The sequence below is a fragment of the Salvia miltiorrhiza genome, chromosome 6 (genome assembly GCF_028751815.1).
Source record: "Salvia miltiorrhiza cultivar Shanhuang (shh) chromosome 6, IMPLAD_Smil_shh, whole genome shotgun sequence".
Classification (NCBI taxonomy): domain Eukaryota; kingdom Viridiplantae; phylum Streptophyta; class Magnoliopsida; order Lamiales; family Lamiaceae; genus Salvia; species Salvia miltiorrhiza.
Window position 1 is genome coordinate 14,173,385 of NC_080392.1, and position 21,309 is coordinate 14,194,693.

The 21,309-nt window shown below is 33.3% G+C and overlaps 1 protein-coding gene and 1 long non-coding RNA gene across 2 annotated transcripts; one reads left to right on the plus strand and one right to left on the minus strand.

Annotated features, from left to right (window-relative positions):
* The first annotated feature begins 2,940 nt into the window (after positions 1–2,940).
* On the plus strand, positions 2,941–6,342 carry LOC130988854 (uncharacterized). Its single transcript, XR_009090222.1, has 3 exons — positions 2,941–3,353; positions 5,416–5,480; positions 6,067–6,342. It is a non-coding gene; the product is annotated as an uncharacterized LOC130988854 (long non-coding RNA).
* Positions 6,343–15,618: 9,276 nt separating this feature from the next.
* Positions 15,619–16,437, minus strand: LOC130988855 (uncharacterized). Its single transcript, XM_057912810.1, has one exon. It carries the CDS (start codon positions 16,379–16,381, stop codon positions 15,809–15,811), a length of 573 nt encoding a protein of 190 aa, XP_057768793.1. The 5' UTR covers positions 16,382–16,437; the 3' UTR covers positions 15,619–15,808.
* Positions 16,438–21,309: the final 4,872 nt, after the last annotated feature.

The following is a 21,309-nucleotide window of genomic DNA, read 5'->3' on the forward strand; positions in this document are numbered from 1 at the left end:
TTTGTTGTTATGAGAAAAGTCAGAGCATAAAAGAATGTCTAGTTTGATTTATGATGATTATATCCCTTGAGTTGTGATGATTATGGAGATGTTGTTAGGTGGAAGATGGAATTTATTCCATACTTGAATGGTGAAGGCATAAGGTTGGTTAATCGATTTATTTTGAGTCACTTAGCCAAATTTCCCTACCTAATCCAATGTCCCTACATTAGAACCCGAATTAAAGACCTATTTGATCTTATTCTTGTCACACTTTTTGCGATGGAGATTTTGAGATGAATGGCAAGCCTATGGTAAGTAATCTGCATTGCATGAGTTTCGATGAGTGATACACGTCCTTTTTCCATCAATTGAGAGTTGAGTGAAACACTTTTATCTTGAGAGTCAATTGTTGGAATGTCAAGGTTGAATTTGCCATTGATTATGCTTGTTGGTGATTATTGTGTTCATATGTTGAGAATTTGAGGGAATTCGAAAAGTTTTATTTTTCTGAGGCATCGATGATCCAATCATCCTACCCATTCGTGTTTATTGTTTTGTTCTTCTCGTTGTTCGAGGACGAACAACCTCTTAAGTTTGGGGGAGTTGATAAACACTCATTTTGCATGGTTTTTATGGTTTATATTCTGTAGTTTAAGTCAATTTTACACCCGTTTTATTATTGTTTGGAGTTCATTTGCTATTATTTCGAGATTTCACGGTTGGGTGTAGTTTTGATTGTTTGGATGCAGAATTGAGTGATATTGGAGTGTAAGGAACATGTTGGAGAAAAGAGTTTTGAGAGTTTCGAGCCCAAAAATCGAGAAAAGACGAAGATTCTGGAGTCGGGACGGAAAAGGAGCAACTCGGCGGTCAAAGGGCGTTGACCGCCGAATTTTGATGATTTAAAGAGGGAAAACGGCGACCCAGACGGCGACCGCCGGCCAGGTCGCCGAAATCTCTGTTGGACATTTACTCTTCGGATGGAAAAACGGCGATCGCCGTTTTCAAGGGTTAAATGGCCAAAAATCGGCGACCAAAACGGCGACCGCCGAACGGGTCGCCGATTTGTCCGCGTGTTTTGTTTTCTTCCGCGTTTTTACGTTTTTTCGAATTCTTTTCGGTTTAGAACTTGGTTTTTCACCCTAAGACTATAAATAGGTCCTCTTTAGACCTATCTAGGGTTCCCAGCTTTAGTTTTTCAGTTCTCAACTTTCATATTTCAGTTTTATAGCTTTAGAACTTTTTAGCTTTCCAGTTTTCAAGGCTTGGATCAGGATTGAAGATTCAAGTCGCTACAATCGTTTTATTACGGGTTTTATATAATTTGTTTTTACAATTGCTTTCAATTTAATTACGTTTATGTTTGATTTTATTATGTCTGGCTAGTCTTTTAATCTGAACCTAGGGTTTGTATATAGCTGATTGATTATGTGTTTTTGATTTATTGATATCAATTTGCCCTCCAACTTATGATTCATGATTCCTGGTGCTTAATCTCTTGTGAATTATCTGATCAATGATTTACATGTCTAGCTGTTCAATTTGAGTCTTGAATGTGATAATTGTTCAGCCGATTCAGGAATGCATGATATAGTGTTAGCCTTGAGTCTTGAATGCGATAGGTGAAGCTATAGGAAGCTATTCTTTATGTGCTATTGGGAGTTAATGTATTCCTTGGAGTCTTGAATGCGAAAAGGGATTAATTAATCTACATTCATAGGTGGTCGTTAGAGACGCTTGTGATTAACATAGTGATCTTTCATCAGGGTTGGATTAAAATTGGTAATTGAATCAATAGGTTGAGTGCATATAGTTGATTAGTGAAAATACATCCCTAGGGTCAGACTTTTCTTGTATTTGAGTTAATCGTCATAGTTTTTATGCTCTTTAGTTTTAATTAGTTAATTTAGTTCAATAGTCACCTTCAATTTCGTTTTACTTGCATACTGTGAAAGTTTGTGTAGGAAATAGATAAAGTGATTTCGTGTTACAATCCCTGTGGATACGATATCCGATTACTGCTTATACTACGATTACACCGTGTTAGTTGCGGTATTTTTGTTGATAATAAAATAGTGATCGATAGACAGAAGTCATATGCTGACAAGCGCCGAAAGGACCTATAGTTTGAGGATGTAAAGAAAATTTTTCTGAAGGTTTCTCCATCAAGAGGAATCGTTAGATTCGGTGTAAAGGGTAAACCTAAACCCCGTTTTATAGGCTCATACGAGATTGTAGAAAGGATAGACCCAATAACTTACTGGTTGGCGTTAGCGCTAAGCTTTGAGAATGTGCGTAATGTATCCCATGTGTCGCAAATAGAGAAGTATGTTTACGATTCAAAGCATATGATCCATAAGAACAACATTATTATTAGTCAATATTTGAGTTACGAAGGAAGATCCAAATCTATCTTAGATCGGGAAGTTCAGGTACTAAGGACTAAGTCAATACCGATAGTAAGGGACCTATGAATATATCATGGTCAATAATAGACTACCGTCTAACAAGAAAGTGAAGTACTCAGAGTTATTTTCTGAGGTACAAATTTCGGGACGAAATTTATGTTAAGGGGGATAGTATGTAATGCCCCGACTTTTTATTAAGGATTATAGACTTTTAATTATTGATTTAAGGATTTCTTATGGTAATTAGGGTTCAGCATCCATTAATAAAATACGGACTTATGTGAATTTGATGATTACAAACGTGATAATTTATTTTTATTTTTATTTCAACGGATGATGCACTCAAAATATATTTTGAGTCCATTAAGAGAATGATGGAGCTCAAAGATTTATTTTGAGTTTTCAAATCGAAAAAAAAAATTTATGTATTTATTTATTTTTACCGAGAAATTTAGGAATGATGAGTTATAAAAATTTTTCCATCAATATTTTTCTCAAATTATTTTCCTATGATGTATTTATAAATTGAGAGAGTGCACTAATGTTAGTGCTATTTATTCTAATTTTGATCACAAGAGTTTTATGCTCTAGCATTTTATTAATTGATGATTAGTCTTACATATATTTTTTTTCTTACACATGGGTTATTACTACACCACATTTTTATATTTACTTAATGTAACACCCCATTATCCTCCACTAATATTTTCTTTTCCCTACCACTAATCTTTTTCCCTACCATCACTAATATTTTCTTTTCCCTACCACTAATCTTTTTCCCTACCACTACTCCTACCTCTCCACCACACTACTCCTTTTCCCCCACCACTACATTCTTTCTCCCACTCTCACAACTTTTCTCCCACCATTATCACACTCCATAGAAGCCTTTGAAGCCCCAAGAGAAGTAGCAAAGCAAGGGAGAGTGGGGGAAAACTATAGAGTGAAGGTTGTGCTTCGAGGGTGAGTTTTTCTTTGCTTTTTCTCAACTGAAAATGCTTTATGGCCATGGATTTTTACACATTTGTGTGCTATATTATGTGAGGATATGTTTTATGATTTTGGATGATTATTTTGGTAGAGTTTATTGGGTGAAAAACCGTGCATGAGGTAAGGCAGCGAATCTGCCATAAGCACACTGCTCGGCAGTGTTTTGCAAGGCGATTCCAGCCATCCAAACGGTTCCCAAAAATTCCCAAATTAATTGTGTATCATCTTTCATATGTTTTCTATACTTTGGTAAATGTTCGGAAGGTTTGGAGCTCTTATGATTTATTTATGAATTTGTAAACATCACTGCCCATCTGGAATACATTTTTGGTAAACAATCTTTGGGAGGCCATAAGTAACGTTTCAATCGGTGAAAACCTTTGAAACTTGAATATGTCACTCTAGACTCCCGTATCTTTCTTTTGACATCGGTCTCACCATTTGTGAGTAAGGGAAACAACCGGTATAAATTCTTGAAATCTAGTTCTTATTCCTTGTACCATCCAGTAGATTTTACAAACCTACGACTTTGAAGTGGCAAAGGCCGACTTAAATCTTTGATTCTCAAGCCTATCTTTCTACTGAATATTCACTGACATGTTGGGAACTTACTTGTTCAGTTTTAGAATTTTTGGTGAAGCCTAAAGTGGTTTTTCCGATTTATGTTCTAAATCTGCCAAACTTGAACTCTTTTTGTGCACTGAACTTTAGACAGTCATATCTTCTAAACCATGAATGTTCTTGGAGTAAATCCAACTGTAGAGTGTTATGATCTCTCCCTAGTTTCCAGATTGACCCTTGGGGTTCCCAGTGGAGTTTTGTAAAGGGAGATATGAATTTTTAAAGAAAGCCCACTGACTTGGTTGTAATCTGGAAATCTGAAATTTTCAGATTTTTGCTTGTTAAATACCCATCTTTGAGAGGGCATATCTTGCTCGTTTGAATTTTTTTTCATTCGATTCAAATTGGAGAATGTCTAGTTTCCAGAATGTCTTTTGGAGCCTCATTTGGAGATCCGAGGCAGATTTGAGGTCTGTTGCAAAACAACCTCTTAAGAGCTCAAGTTGTTGAATTATTTTCTATGTATCAAAGTTTATTTTAAAGGATGTTTCATGAAAGATTTAGTATATGTGCGTAACGAGTTTGGGACTATTTATTTTAAATGAGGTCCGTTCTTTTATTTAAATTATGATGGACTTTTAATGAATATTTTTGGGATTAAACTCTTATTTCTTGATTTATATAAATTATTTTTTTAAGGACTTATAAATATGAATTTCGTAGGCCTACTGACCTACTGTGATCGACGGTTTGTCGATGTCTAATAGCTTTGAAAATTTTATATCAAGTCCCTACATGAGTCTTGAGTACCCTGGTAAAATTTCAAGCCATTCCAACTTCGTTTGATACTTCTTTAAAATGCAAAACCTAAACTGCACATTACTACCGAGAATTTCAGAGAACAGAGGAAAGAGTCATTCATTTAAGTAGCTTCCTGTGTGATCTAGATTTCCACATTTTTATGGTATTAACCATATTGTGTTAGCTAGATATCCACCAAAGTTGGGCCCAGTTTGATAACGTTTACTATTTTTCAAAAATCCAAGTTTTCGATTGTTCAAAACTGCCGAACATGGTAGATCGTGGTAAAAACGTCATATCTCTCAAACCACTTGGAGTTTTTGACTCTACTTTTTTTTTATATGAAACTAGACTCGAAGATCTTTCTTTCGGTATGAGTCTCGAGTCCAGGAGATGTCGGAGTCAGAACAGATTAAATTTTGAAGTTGAGTCAGTGTAAAAACAGAGCATATTTTGATGATGTTTGATTGTGATTCTTATGTGCCTTATGTGTTTGTGTTGCCTATGTGTTTGAATGAGATTAGACGAGGTATGATTGATTTTTGACTGTCTTTAATGTAACGAATTATGGATGCTAGAACCCTAAAACATTAAAAGATACCCTAGGCACGTAGAATTAGACTTTGTCTTATGACAATTTCTTCACGAACTTATCGACTCTTCATCAATGAAGGTCCGGGCGACAGAAAGTGAAGCCGAAGAAGAAACGACTCCACGCCAGCTTTAAGAACAATTGAGGTGGGCATTATTTTATTATTACGTATATAGAGATCCCCTGCGTGACGTAGGCCTCATATGCGAATATATATGCATGATATGTTTTGACTATTTATTCAGTTCTTATGAAATGCTTATATGTTTAATGCCCTTTATGAAAATGAAAATGTTATGAAAATGAAATGTTTATGAAATGATTGACTGCCAAAATGTTTATGTTTTTATATGTATCCTATCTGTGTTGGTTCGCCAACTTTAAAGGAAATCCAATTGGGATCCTATGCTAGACAAAGGTCGCTAGCTAGGGTTAACGTGTACACTCATGGAGACCGCGAGTCGCTTGCGACCGGTCTTGGAGTCCGTGGTAAGGAGGCCTCCTTCCCGGCGCGTGACAGAAAGGACAGATATGGATCATATAGACTGAAAATGGGATGCGCATCCACCTTTATGAAAATTAATGAAATGTTTTAGTAAGCGCAGGTCATTCAAGAAAACCCCTGTGTGTTACTGTTGGCAGTTCAATTTATATATGTATGCATGTTGTATTTTCGGCTTATGTCACTGAGTATTTTTATACTCAGCCCTGCATGTATTTCTAAATGTGCAGGTTGAGCAGGCGATGGAATGGATCGGTGTTGAGCGGATTTCCCTTTTGATGTTTATGTAATGAAACCTTGAGTATGCATCTCCATATGCATAACTCACACGTTTTTTCGCTGCAAACACTCTGACTTATTTATCATTTCTACTTGAACTTATTACTACTTCATTTTAATTAACTTTCAGTTGGGGTCTAATCGTTATGGCAGACTCATTTGTGAATTACCCAAGTGGTTATATATATATACCACTAGTTTGTTATTAATGTTGGTTACTTAGTAAATCCCCTTTAATTTCCGTTTCTTATTGTTCACCCCAAGTCATAACCCCGGTTAACCCGTCATTGGGATAGTGGGCTGTGACATGTATGCTCTCATCGAATTCAATGCAATGCAGATCTCTTACCATAGGCTTGCCAATCGTCTACAATCTCCATCGCTAAAAGTGTGCCAGGACTAAGATCAGAAAGGTCTTTTTCTTTGGGTTATAATGTAGGGACATTGGTTAAGGTAGAGAAATATAGGCTAAGTGACTCAAATAAATTAAGAACACCAACCTTATAACTTCACAAAGCAAGTATGGAATAAATTCCATCTTCCACCCAACTATATCACCATAATCAACACAACTCAAGGGATTTAATCATCACAAAACAGAACTAAACACTCTTTTATGCTCTTCATTTATTTCCAACAAGCAAAAAGTCGATTCTCTAACAAATATCTCAAAGTACACTCGACTTTACACTTTTTTTTCTTTTTTTTTCTTTTCTTTTTTTCTTTTTTTTTTCTTCCTCGATATTTTTTTTTTCTTTTCTTGTCACAACTTTTCTAGAGCTCATAAGAGTAAATAGTATCATAATATCATCCCTTCTTTTTCATGAACCACTATGATATTCACCACACAAAGATCCTCATATACTTCATCACCCCCTATCATCCGGCTAAAGAATAAAAGCTAAATAGGCTCAAAGAGGGTAACAAAGGATAATTTTTTTTTTTCAAGGATAGTGTTTGGGAAAAATTGTGGGTGTTTGGGAAAAATTGTGGCTAACAAAAGATGGCCTAAAATCATCTCCTAATCCTGGGCACAACAGCAACCTCAACACAGAAACCATGGCAAGTTCTAGAAGATCACTACATATGCATGACAAAACTCACAACAAAGAATAAACTGTGTATGATAAACAGTTATGACTCAAAATCTCACAGGTTTATTCAACGTCTAAAAGTCAAGGTCAAAATCACTCTAGAATTATGCAACTTAGTTCCAATTATGCTCAAATCATCAAAGAAAATCAAACTCCAAATTTTTTTCACAGAAATCATCATTGGCATCTTACCAGAAATCTAATGGAGCTAACAATCACACACCACCAACCAAGCAAGATAAAACAATAAAGCCAACAAAAGTAATAAAAGTGATACACATATCTACTCTCACCCCCCTCCCCCAAACTTATTACAGAACATAAGTTCGAAAATAAGTTTGGAGGGATGATGATATGTGTGTCACTACTCACAGAAACACATGCTCCAAGGTGGTAGTATGGACAAGGCGCGAGTTCCCGCATCTTCCAAGCTCAACACTGCACTAAACTCTCAAACAAAACAAAGAAAACAAAGGAACAAAAAGAACGAAAAACAAAACAAAGAAGAAAAATAGTTGGGTTACCTCCCAACAAGTGCTTAATTTAACGTCTAGAGCTCGACGATACCTCATGTTCTCAATGAACATCAAACACAGCGGGCGTGACAGAACGCTTAACACGAACAGAGGTAGAAGACCCATGCGCATCAGCTGCGTGAAAGACGATGCTTCCATTGGGCACATCTATCATAGCCCTCCCCGTAGCTAAGAATGATCGACCAAGAATCAACGGCGGATTTGTATCTTCAGGAATAACGAGGACCAAGAAATCCGTAGGGAAGACGAGCTTGTCAACCTTCACAAAGATGTCGTCAAGCTTTCCTCTCGGCTTCACTCTTGATCTATCCGCCATCTGAATCTCCATTGAGGTCGGCTTGAGATCTCCAATTCCCAACCGCTTGAAAATAGAGATGGGCATCACATTGACACTAGCCCCTAAATCGCAAAGAGCCTTGGGAAAGAGCTCTCCTCCAATCTCGCACTCAATGGTGAAGCTACCCGGATCTTTCTTCTTCGAAACTAGCTTCATTGGCAGCTCAGTGCCCACAGCTGTCGCCTGCGAGATTTTCCTATCCTCATGACCCATCTTCTTGGTGTGAACGACTGCCTTTTTTTCTTTATCATTGGCAGAGGAACGGATATTGGCAGAGAAATGGTTGATTTCTCTGCTCTGGCTGTTGAGTTCTGAACTTTGCTTCGCTGCTCTGCTATCTTGAGGCTCTGCACGCCGGTCTGATTCTTCAAGTAGCCTCTCTAGCTCATCCACTATGCGTCTATGCTCTGTCTCCTCGGGATTTACAACTTTTCTCTCATTCTTGCAATGGGAGATCTCCAACTTGATTTCCTTGGCATCCTTGCCGTTCCTCCGCTCTGGCCGATCCCGCTGCTTTGGCTGATCCCGCTGCTCTGCAGAGGAATGATGATTCATCTGCTCTGTACGATCTCGCTGCTCTGGCCCGCTTCTCACTTGAATTGCGTTACACTTTTTGCTCGGCTTCTCAGCACATTGCTCTTCAAGCACCTTCCTCTTCATCAGCCTACGGGAAAGTGGACCCTTTGGAATGTATTCCCTAAGTGGAACAGGAGCCTTGTGTGGTTCCTCAATCAGAGATTCATGCTCATTGCTCGTCTCCTCACAGTTTGCCAGGAAAAATTCAATCGCTTCCTCATCTTCAGGAGACACAGTGTCATCGAAAATCGCATTGCATTTGCCCTTTGGATTGACAGTAGTGTTGCTCGGGAATTGGCTCGACTTGTGCTGCGCGGCTGCTTGGTTGGCAATCTGACCAATTTGAGTCTCCAACATCTGCACTTGCTTGGACAGTGCTGAGAAATTATTTTCAATATGACCCACTTGAGACTCCAAATTGGTCATTCTTGTATTAACAGTTGTCTTCATACTAGACATCTCTGTTAACATCTGCTGCATCATATCCAACATTTGAAATTGAATTTGCTCAATAGTTGCCATCGTATGCAGTGCCTGAAAAAACGAGAAATAGAAAAATAAAATAAAAAGAAACAGTAAACGTCTGAAGTACTACCTAGTCCTATCGGAAATATTAAAGCAACTTCTAATCAGTCCCCGGCAACGGCGCCAAAAAGTTGATCACTAATTTCTTAGCAACAAATACTGCAACTAACACAGGCAATTGTAGCAAGTAAAAAGTAACCGAGTATCGTATCCACAGGGACTGAAAAATCGAAATCACTCTAGCTATCTCCTAAACAAACTAAAATAGTAGACAGGCAAACAAAAATAAAGATTGATTTACTAAAACGCAAATAACAAATAAAAACACTTAGGAAATTCAAATAATAAAAGACTCTGACCCTAGGGATGTACTTTTACTAATTAACTACATGCATTTAACCTATTGATTCAATTACCAATTTAATCCAACCCTGATGAGAGATCACAGAACTATTCACAAGCTTCTCTAACGAACACCTATGAAAGTAGATTAATTTACCCCTCTTCACATTCAAGACTCAAAGGAATAAATTAACTCCCAAGCGTACACAAAGAATAGCTCCCTATAGTTTTACCTATCTCATTCAAGTGTCAAAGCTACTTCTATAACATGCATTCCTGAATCGGCTGAACAATTATCGCATTCAAGACTCAAACTGAACAGCTAGACATGTAAATTATTGGCCAAATAATTCACAAGAAATTAAGCACCAGGAATCATGAATCACAAGTTGGAAGGCAAATTGATATCAATAAATCATACACACATAATTAATCAGCTATGTACAAACCCTAGGTTCAGATAAAAGAACTAGCTGGACATCATAAAATAAAATAAAAGCATAAATAAAAAGAAAGCAATTAAAATAAATGAAATAGATAAAACTCGGAAGAAATTCTGGATGAACAGCTTGAATCTTGAATCTTGCAGGAAAAGAAATATAATCTATGAAAGCATTAAAATCCTAAGTCTAAAACTGAAAAATATGAAAAGAGGTAAAGAGATGTGAAAAGATGTGTCTAATAGGTCAGGGAAATGACCTATATATAGGCACAGGAGATAAATACAGTGTAGAGCTCGAAAATACTGATAAAATCCGAAAATTCCGCAAAATCCCGAAAATTCGGAAATTCCTGTCGGGCACTATTCACTGTTGTGCGCGACTTTCTTGTTTCGGCCATATCTTCCTCGTCCGAACTCGGATTTGCGAACCGTTTGCGCCTACGAACTCGTATCGAGACGAACTACAACTTTCATTAAGATAAACAGTCCAAATTCGAACTCCATATTTTTGTAAAATTCATCAAAGTACGAGAAAGTAACATATTTCACATGATAAAACAATTTAAGCACAAAACAATCATCCAACACTCAATTTCCTATAAAATTAACATCATAAGAACACTAAAAACCATGGAAACATGAGTGTTATCAACTATTTAGCGTAGAAGAGAGACTAATTTATTGCTAATAAAACTTTCTCTTACTTATCTTCCACATATGGCTGAAAAGTTTGGACGATTCAATTTCTCCAGTTGATGGCTCGTAAATAATAATTTTTCATTTTATATATTTTCATCGTCTATTAAATTTTTTCAGTGGATGGCTAAACACTTTAGAAGATTCAATCTCTTCGGTTGATGGAAGATTCAATCGCTCTTACTTATCATTAGGATTTTCAAGTGATATTCAATTGATTTATTTCAAACCATCATAGGGGCCAACATCATAATGCAATCTGCAATAATAATAGCGAGTGGGTTTGTTAAATCAACCAACATGTGATTGATGGATTAATGGTGCGTGCCTTATTCCTTCGTCTGTGTTTGTTTGTTTTTTTTTTTTTTTTTTTGATGATACGATTTGCATATAAATATTTTGGGGGTTATAGTGAGATTAAGTTTTCAGTTGATTACAATTTCAAATTTAGAGCTATAGGATGAATTAGTAAATTTAATAACATTTTTAATATTTTTTTTAAGTAAAGGGCTATGATGAGAAAAATGGGGCTATGTATAAAATTACACCAAAAGAAATTGACCAATATAATAAATTAAATAATCCAACACAACTTAAATTTGGCCCATATATTACTAAGCCCAACAACATTTTAATTATCCAACTTCACATCATAAAATCTGAATCAAAAAGCCCAGTCAAATTTCTCTCTTGCAATTTAAATCCATTTGTGAAAATCACAAAATTTTATAAGGGCATTTAATGAAATTATGTCATAAAATTAATTAAATGTATTTTTGCTTGAAAACTTTTAATAAACCCTTTGTTGGGATAAAAATATTAATTGTGCGAATCGAGAATTCTTGTGAAGTTTAATCTATATCTATATCTATATCTATATATATATAATATATAAAAGAGGAGTATTTTCCCTCTTCTTTTTCCTCTCTCTTCTCCCATCAATTTTTTTCAATTTTTTTATCTCTATTTTTTTATATAATTTAATTCTTATCAAAATATCGTCAAATTTGATTTATAAATAAAGACTCCTTAATATGCATTTTATATATAAGCTCGTGACCAAATATTTAATATGGTACAAAAATCATCAAAAATGAATTTAAAACAAAATAAGTTATGAAAACTTTAAAATATTTTATTTTCACTTTTCGTTAAAATTTAACAACTTTTTATTGATGTTTTTGTATGAGAATATGTATTTAATTATTTATTATGACGTGTAATACTCTATAATAATAATATGTAATGTTAATTTTCATTATCAAATAATTTTAAATTATTTAATAACTATAATTATCATTACATTTTATACATAATTGAAAATTTACGTTTTTAAATTTAAAATTTTGTTGAGGAATTGGTGTGTTTATTTTATTTTATTTTTAAAATATATTTTATATTTATTTAATATTTATACTTATTTATTTAAACATATCATTTAATTTCTATGTTCGCCGTGCTGGAGATGGTAGCAAGAAGGGGGAGGGAGATGGTGCTATTGGTGGATGGGTTGTTTGAGAAAAGAAAGAATGTATATGTTTGTGCGAGGTGACATTTTAATTTGAATTTTATTTTGTTTCCTAATTTCCAAAGTAAAAGGTTAAGTATAGTTTATATTCTTAATTTTCAATAAATTACAATTTATAGCTTCAACTTTAATTTATTTTTTATATCGCTTGAACTTTTGAGAAATTGTTTAATTATAATTACAATCACATCAAAACTATGACAATAGCTTTTTTTAATCCAAACTAAATTTTCCCATCGTGCGATGCACGATAATAGTTATTATTAAAAGTATATATATATAATATTAAATTAGAAAAATTATTAAATATAACACATAGTTAATTTTGAAATGTTTAATTTTATACAATATTTATAGTTGTACTACAAAAAAATAGAGAAGTACACTAACAAAATAAAAACTTTAATATTTCATAAGATAATTTTTTAAAAACGAACATTTACGAATTGATAGAATAATCACAATTAATATTTTTGAAAAAGTCATAACTTTTTATATATATATTTGATATAGATAATCTTCAGTTTAATAATTCATGAATAATCTATTAATTTAGGCGAAGACTACATATAGTATTTGTCAAAATTATAGATGCAGTATTCATGCAATGAAATCAACCAATTATAAGATCATATATAAATATATAATATAATATTGAACTAACTGCAATTAATACTACATATAATTATAAATGTTTTGGAGCAAACACACGTATATTTTAATTTTAAATAGTAAGTGTTATTTTTTTATATAAATTTATTTATCTTTATATTCATAATAATTTTTGTGGACGTCCCAAAATGACAAAAATTAACTATTTTTTGTGGACGGATGGAGTATGATATTATTTTTGAAACAAAAATATCAAAACAAAAATTTCAATTCCCCTTTCTTATAACCTTAACAATTTTATTTTGAGCTCCATTGTGTTTTCTATATTTCCATTTCATTTTGTGTTTTGTCGTTCTCATTAGATCTTCACTAATATTTTTAAAATGTTAATTTGTTTTATGTATAAATATGTATATCATCGTAGCACATAATTGATAATCATTAATTTTACATTTATTTATGAATAACAAAAGCTACATGGTATTAAATTCGCCAAAAATAACACGTATAATAAAATAATATTAGTAGAAGATAGATTATACAATCTGCTAAAGTAGTGGGTTAACGGAAATCAATGTATATTGTTGGCAATTTTTTAATATTAATTTCACCCTCTTTAATTGAATTTATTTACAAAATTACCATTGAAATCAATTTGAAATTGATTTTAAATTGGAAACTTCTTTTTTAATATAGTATAGATTACACATGAAACAATGAATTATTGGCATGCACGATACTAAAGCCTAATTTATTATACATTAAAGGGCCGGGATTTTCAACTTTAGGTAGCCCATCGTCATCGGACCACCAGTGAAGTTGGAATCGCGTTCGAAAGTTGGTATCGTTGCACTAATTTGCAGGCGCGATTCCGACTACACCAGTGACCGAAGACGATGTGCTATCTATCGTTGGAAATCTCTTTTCGTGTAGAATACATTGGATTCTGGCTTCGTGGCAATTGATCATCGTGTACTTACGATAAAGAATAGTCTATTCTCGTAATGTTGATGTAATTGTAGCTATAATAAATAATATTTCAAAATTCAGGCTATATAAAACACAAATTAAAGTTGCAGCTATAAAGAAATTTGCTAAAAGTTTAAATTATAAACTATAATTAACTATTAAAAATATTTATATAACGAAAACATCGTTATTCTGATTATCACGTCAATTTCGATTTCGTTACGTTAAATTTAAGTAGAGGGAAATTCAATTTTGTGTGCAATATCAGAAAGTCTTAAATTCGATAGTCCATTTCTTTCTCCAGAGGAAAAACAAAATCATGTGTAATTTCAAAAAATTATTATAAAAATCCGTGTATTTATATACACTTTTTTTTTTGAGGGGGTGTATTTACAGAAAATTGTTCCCTACTTTCAGATTAACGAGCCTTTATTTAGTTAGGGTAATTTTAAACATAGCCTCCAATTTTCTCACTGTAGCCTTTAGTTAAAAATAATAATAAACATAATTATGATTGTACTGATTTACCCCTATAACCCCATTTTAATTTCAAATAAATTTATAAACTTATTCAACCCTAATTACCCCATTTTTGTAGCCTCCAACGTCTTGATCATACGCCTCCACGAATTACACGATCTATTTTGGCAATCTCCTTCATTGAGTGCATAAAGATGATCGACACGTGGTGTTTCTCAGCAATATACCTTCTCATAGCACACATCATTCATAAATTGAAATCTCTGCAACGACTTATTTGCTGTAATGCCGATGTACCAAGCCCGTAGCTATTGTCGATGTGGAACAGTTCCTTGTCTTGCAAAAATACTGCACGATCTTCGTAATTTGAAAGTGTAGCCGAATGTGTTGTTTTCTAATTTCAATCTGATTTACAATATATTATCACAGAGAAAATGAATCTCATTAATAATGAGGAGTTTCACAAGCTGTGAATACGTATTAGTTGATCACCTCATTTCCTGGTACGCAGAGTAGGAGTCAATGTCTGATCTCCACTTCTCTAAGCTTCATATACACCATAATATTGCTTCACTCGATTAGAAAAGTAGTCGACAATCTCAGCCCATGACAATTAGGTTTGGATAAATTTATTAATTTAGTAGAAATTTAAAATGGGGGCTACGGGGGTAATTTAGTATAATTATAATTATTTTTATTATTTTTTAAAATAAGGGGCTATAATGAGAAAACTGGAGGTTGTGTTTAAAATTACCCATTTAGTTATTCGTTATTTGTTTGTTTATATAACATCGGCCTCTTCTACCATATCACTAATGGGCTTTAGTAGATTGAGTTTGAACTTAAAATTCAAAAATTGCAACACAGCCTCGTTACGTAACTCGTTATTTGTTTAGTGGCTCTAAGTTTATATATCATGCAAAACAAGAGAAAAATTGATGAACTCAACTATAACTTTAAGTTGAAATATTTAAGAAAAAGTTAATATAATTCTGTAGTTCGCATCCTTTATTCTATTATTATCTTAATTATTCTACTTTATTACTATTATCACATATGTAGACGTGACTTAAAAATAATAACGATATAAAATCGTTATGAGTACGACTATATGATTAACTAATTAATTAATAACATGTGGCTTCTTTCACATGCAAGATTTTTTTTTTCTTCTAATGAGATCTAGTCAAGTAGATTTTGAATTGATTCCCAATTCAGAATCGCTTAATTAATAGATATATTTATGTACTATAGTCTCGTAATATTTACATATATACAATGATGTTTACATATACATTGATCACTCAACCATATTGCACTCTTTCATTATATTTCATCTCTTATTCTGCATCATATACTCACTAGGGGATTAAATCAAGATTCTTCATTAAATTTGCAGAAATCCCACAAACCTAAGAGAGAGAAAGATCGAAAAGAGCAATTAAGCCCCATAAACAATCAAAAGAGAAAAGGTAGCTAGTAGATGAGGAAAAAAAAGTAAAAGCTAAATTTTATGGGACATCACTTTAAATTAAATATAAACACAAATATTATTTTCATACAGCTCTAGCCATCATCTCCTGAAATCTTCTATAAGATTCCTGTTTTTCCAGCCTGAATTTCTCATGACAATCCGCAATGAACAAATCAGCAAGTTTATCAATCTCATTAGAGATGGATTCTTGATTCCCCTTCTCCTCCTCAAGCCACTCCAAGTACCTCGAGAGCCCTTCCGGCTCTCGATACGACGTGGTCCCATCGGGTATGACCGACTTCGTGGTGGTGCCAGTTGGAACAACGACGTTCCAGCTAGCATCATAGTAGCTCTCTTGAGCTAGAGGCATCACGTGCGACGCACACCAGTTGTAATGTAGCCTAAAGGAGCCGAAATAGAGCTTTCTCTTGCAGTTCCTGTTCCTCTTGAACTCCGCCAAGTGTAGGAACTGCATGTCCCGCACGTGCTCGAGGAGGAGCGACTTCGCCTTCGCAAGGGCACGTGCGGCACGGTACATGTGAGAGAAGATTAAGGTTTGGAAGAGGGTTTTGAGCTTCGATATTGGTGATGATGGTGGTTTCATGGAGAAAATGTGAAGGGGGTTTGATGTTTTGATGGAGGAGAGGCCACCCATTTTTTGTTATTGTTTTTCTTCTTGTGCGTTTTGATATGGTGGATTTTATAAAGGGAGTCTTGAATTCCAATTGTTACTAGTTAGTAGGTGATTTGAATAAAGTTGGCAACAACTTTTGCACATTGTGAAGCGTGACTTTTTCTTTGTGTTTTGCTTCTTATTTTAGAGTTTGTTGGAGCGGTTCGTATCAATAATCGAAATATAGGAGTATTTCGTTTCGTATTTTGCTACGTTGTATCAGACGCAAAATCCACGTTATATATATATCATTCTAAAAGATTATCTAAAAAAATATATATATAGTTGGGTTATTAATTAATCTTTTACTATATCTACATATTAACTATTAATCATACAAGCAAATCCTTCATAGTATTTCAATTTACCGAAGCCCGCCTCGCATCTTTGAAATTGGGAGACAATTTCGAGAGGCTAAGACAAAAAGCTTGCGAAAAGAAGGTTGATTTGCAAACTTTAAAAGTGGAGCGTGGCAGATTTTGAATTTGAGTCAAATTGAGGGTGCAAAAAGCAAATATTTGTCTAACACATAAAATTTGACATATTGTAGACGACTATCCAATTCACGGGGTAAATAAATAACAAAGTTTTGAATTAAAGTATCTGAATTCGAATATATCCCATTTAACAAGATTTCAATTAAAGAACAAGAATTCCAGAGCCTCTTTAGTTGAAAATAATTTGTGCACAAATTTGAAAAAGAAAAGAAGAAAAGAAGTGGTAAACAGTAGGTGAGGGACAGAAGATTTGAATGCATCAGTGTCCTTGTTTTTATGTAAGTTTGCTCGAATACAACAACATGAATATTTCGTGGACAAAATATTATTTTGTACATACATATAAAATATATGTACAATCTGTACCAAACAAATAATATTCATTCATTCCATATAGAGATAACTAACAAAATATTATAATTAGTATTCTCTTAAGTTCCACATAATTTTTTGGACGTAGTAAAATCTGACCCAATTATTTGGTAAGGCTACAATATAGTTCTACTAGGTCCATGGCTCTTGCTCTTGAATTTTAATGTGATCGATCGTAGGGCTCTATGAAATGACATATGCTTGCACCAAATTTTGATTATGAATTTCATTTAAATAGCTGTCAAAAGGTTTTCATGTTTTTTTTTTTTAATTTCTTTATGTCGAGAAAACATTAGTTAAATTGTTTTCGATATTTGGAATTCTCTATTCCATTTTAATTGATGTTCCACTATTAATTTTGTTATTTTGTGTTTTAGTTTAATTTTATAAATTTTAATTAAGGACGCTATATCCAAATATATATAGTTTGTGATTTTTTAAACATTTAATTTACAATTTGTTAACTAGTTGATTATTGAGCTTGATTATTTCATAAATTGTTGGAAAAATTGATTATAAATGGTGGTCAATTCATAATTAATTATGGTCAATTTGTTATGATTTGTCGGGACTTAATTATAGATTTGAAATCTATGTCTGAAGAAAATTTTAATGTATTTGATTATTCATTTTTTCAGTTAATGAGTGAACAATTAATGCACAAAGTTTGTGCTTGAGAATGTGGGAAAGTTAAGTATCACACATTGGAAAAGTAGGAGTCTCCAAAGCCATTTATAAGTCTTATCTCCTTAGAATGAGATAATCAAGTGTGCACCATGCACTATGGTGCACCGTACTAGAACTTTTGTATTAGCCATTTTATGGCTAGCTCATCAATTTAATTCCTGCAAGGACACTATCTGTGCACATTGCAATTGGCACTTTGAGGCACACTTCACACATGTGAATAAGTGTGAGGAGCATTGATGAGCCTTTAGTTTTGGCAAAGTGACTCGTGAAGATATATAGGTCGGTGGTGGTCTCATGAGTCATGGCTAAATCGTGACTTCCGCACCAGATGAGGTTCGATGCATACATGGATGTGTGATGTGGCAGAGAGTGAACACATGTCGCAGTGGTTGCGCCACACGACACATAGGTGGCGGCAGTTGACATACGTGTGGCACACACCTGATCTAGGGGGCGCGGGCGACATTGCAAGAATTTTGTGGGGAGGGGCGACGATTGTCTCTACAACCATATTTTGGGGAGAGGGGGGCATGGGGGTCCTTTGGCACGATTTTCCTTTTTTTTTTGGGCGGAGGGGGGGCAATGGTCCAAGAACGCAAGAGTTTGTTATGTTTCTTCTAATTAATTTATATAAATTTATATAAAGTGAAAATTGTAATTTATTATTTGATCTATAGTTATATCATTTCTACCAAACAAGAATATTTATTATCTTAAATTATATCTTATATACCAGTACACCTAAATAGATAATTAATCTCACATTTCCTATATTATTTATCTTGATTTTATTAATCACATCATTTGCAAACATAGATACCAAATGCAACTTTCAAGTATAAAAGTAACTTCATTTTCATGGTAATAAATTGTTATGTACATAATTGCTCTTCATTTGGGATTCAAACCCAAAACCACGAAAGTGCCGATACTTTATTGGTCAAGTGTCAGGGCTTTATAGTTTATGTACGTTAAGAGATGTTTTTTATTATTTGATCTAATCCATATATATAGTTAATTGGCAAAATATTTTTGTCCCTTCTTAAGATTAATTTCCCATTTGAATTATATATGTCTACTAACAATTATCCAGATGTACAGTGATTTGGTATGCCTAGACTTCATTTAATAATTAATCGTCCACATGATCATGCATGTAGAGAACAATGAACAATTTGATTTCCAATAACCTACTCAAATTGAACGAAATCAAGATTGTGACAAAACAAAATATTCATCTTTTGGAATGCAAAGCTGTCAAAGATCCACTGAATCTCCTTTATTACCCAATTCATCAAAAAACAAGAATGAGCTGCCAACTCTTTTGTTGCCCTAGGGTTTGATGTGAGGCAATCATGGGGAAATTTGGAAACCCTAAATTACTCATACTATGATCAATCATTGGTTGTGATGCAATTTATTGAGTTCACATCAAGATATGACGTAGATGTATTTTGTATTTTAGCATTATGAGCTGTAATTTTCGTGTTCATGTAAGAAAGATTTTGTGAAATAAGGATTCACATGGATTACATCGTCTTTAAAACTATATATATTGTTCTTGATTTCATATTTGTTACCACGTTTAAAGTATTTTAGATATATACATGCATGAGTATGAAAAAGGATTTTGTGTCTTTTAGTTTGGTAATTCATTTTTTGGTTTAATTAATTATACTTTCTATCTCAATCTTTTCTACTCTTTTTCAAATCTAACCCGACCAAAAAAAAAATTAATTATAAAAACTAGATCAACTTTTGAAACTTTTTATTTTTCAATTTTATCATCAGAGCAAGCTCCACGTAGAAACTTGAATAAAAAGTGTTCATGCTATGTTAGTTAATAATTGACGTCATATATGTCAAGTTTTTCACATGAAAACTTGCTCTGATAATAAAATTGGTTAAAAAACAAAAGAAGATATTGTTGTTTTTTGTTAAAGTTAAATTCAGGTTGGATTTATAGAAAATTCAAAAGATTGGGAAAGAAAGTGTAACCTTCATATTTTTCTTTTCTAGATTTTGATGTTCATTAACAAATGCACTGATTTTCTTTTAAGCAATACTATTAATTCCAAACCCAAATCCTTAATACCCAATTTTATATTTTCAGCCCAAATAATATTGAGCATTCTTCTTCATTTGTTTGAGCCCATTAAAAGTAAACACGACTCCACAAGGCCAGTATAGAGCCCATTAATTTTGTTTGGAATATTTTGACCAATTACATAATATCCCAATGAAACTAGTTTCGTGCGTACTTAAATACTACTCCCCCGTCCCATAAAAACATATTTTTTCTTTTTCTTCTGTCCTATAAAAATATGTATAGCACATTTATAGTAATAATACTTTCACTAAATATCACAATCAATTAATGTGAGACCCTTTCTCTATTTACACTATACTTTACAAGATTTTTTAAAATTTGTGTCGTCTCATACTATGCATATTTTTATGGAATGGAGGGAGTACTATTCTATAATCTCAAACTAGTATCTTCACCCTTGCGATGCACGATACACAATGGGCATCGAAATTGAATAATATAATGAATAAATAAATATAAATGCTAAACTTCAAAAAATATAAACAAACATGCACAATTTATTGTATACAAATCACACCAATATTACTCAATTACGAATCTGAATCTAAAACTATTTTTCAACTTTGTGTTTTAAATAGTTGAATACCAACTAAATTTTATTAATTGATAATTAATATAATTATATAAATTTATCAAAAAACAAAAAGCAAGTGTTTATAATGATAAGTATCAGTTATATATGCATATAGTTTAATATATTTTTTTTGAATCAATGTTCAAATAATACTCATTCAATCATTTTGTTTAATTACAAATTTAAAAAATAAAAGTCATTTAGCCTTCAGGACATCTAAATAGATAAACCATCTATGTTAGTATATAATAATATTAATCAAAATCCAAAAATATTACGGAATATATATGTTAAAAGGGTAAATATCATATTAAACCTTGAACTATTTTCATTTTATCAAAAATACCCTGAAAGTTTTGAAATGCTCTCTAAACCCTCAAAGTATCAGGGTTTTATCAAATATATATCGCATCTATTTTCCGGTCACCAGAAATATGACGTGGCTCGCCGGATGACACTGTGTAATTTAAATTGATTTTTTTTAATCCATGTCATCTACTCAGTCTGTATGAGCGTTTCCTCTCCTACTCTCTACCGTCTCTCTCTCTTTGTTCTTGGTAATATCCTTCGCCTCCTCACTCCCCCGTGAAGGTTGCCGCCTCTCCGGCCACCCACTACTCTCACCTCTCACCCTCTATCTATCTCCATCTTCCCTTTTTCACCCTAC

Excerpts from the sequence above, each read along its gene's own strand:
- LOC130988855 (XM_057912810.1), bottom strand. The coding sequence starts at position 16,381 with ATGGGTGGCCTCTCCTCCATCAAAACATCAAACCCCCTTCACATTTTC.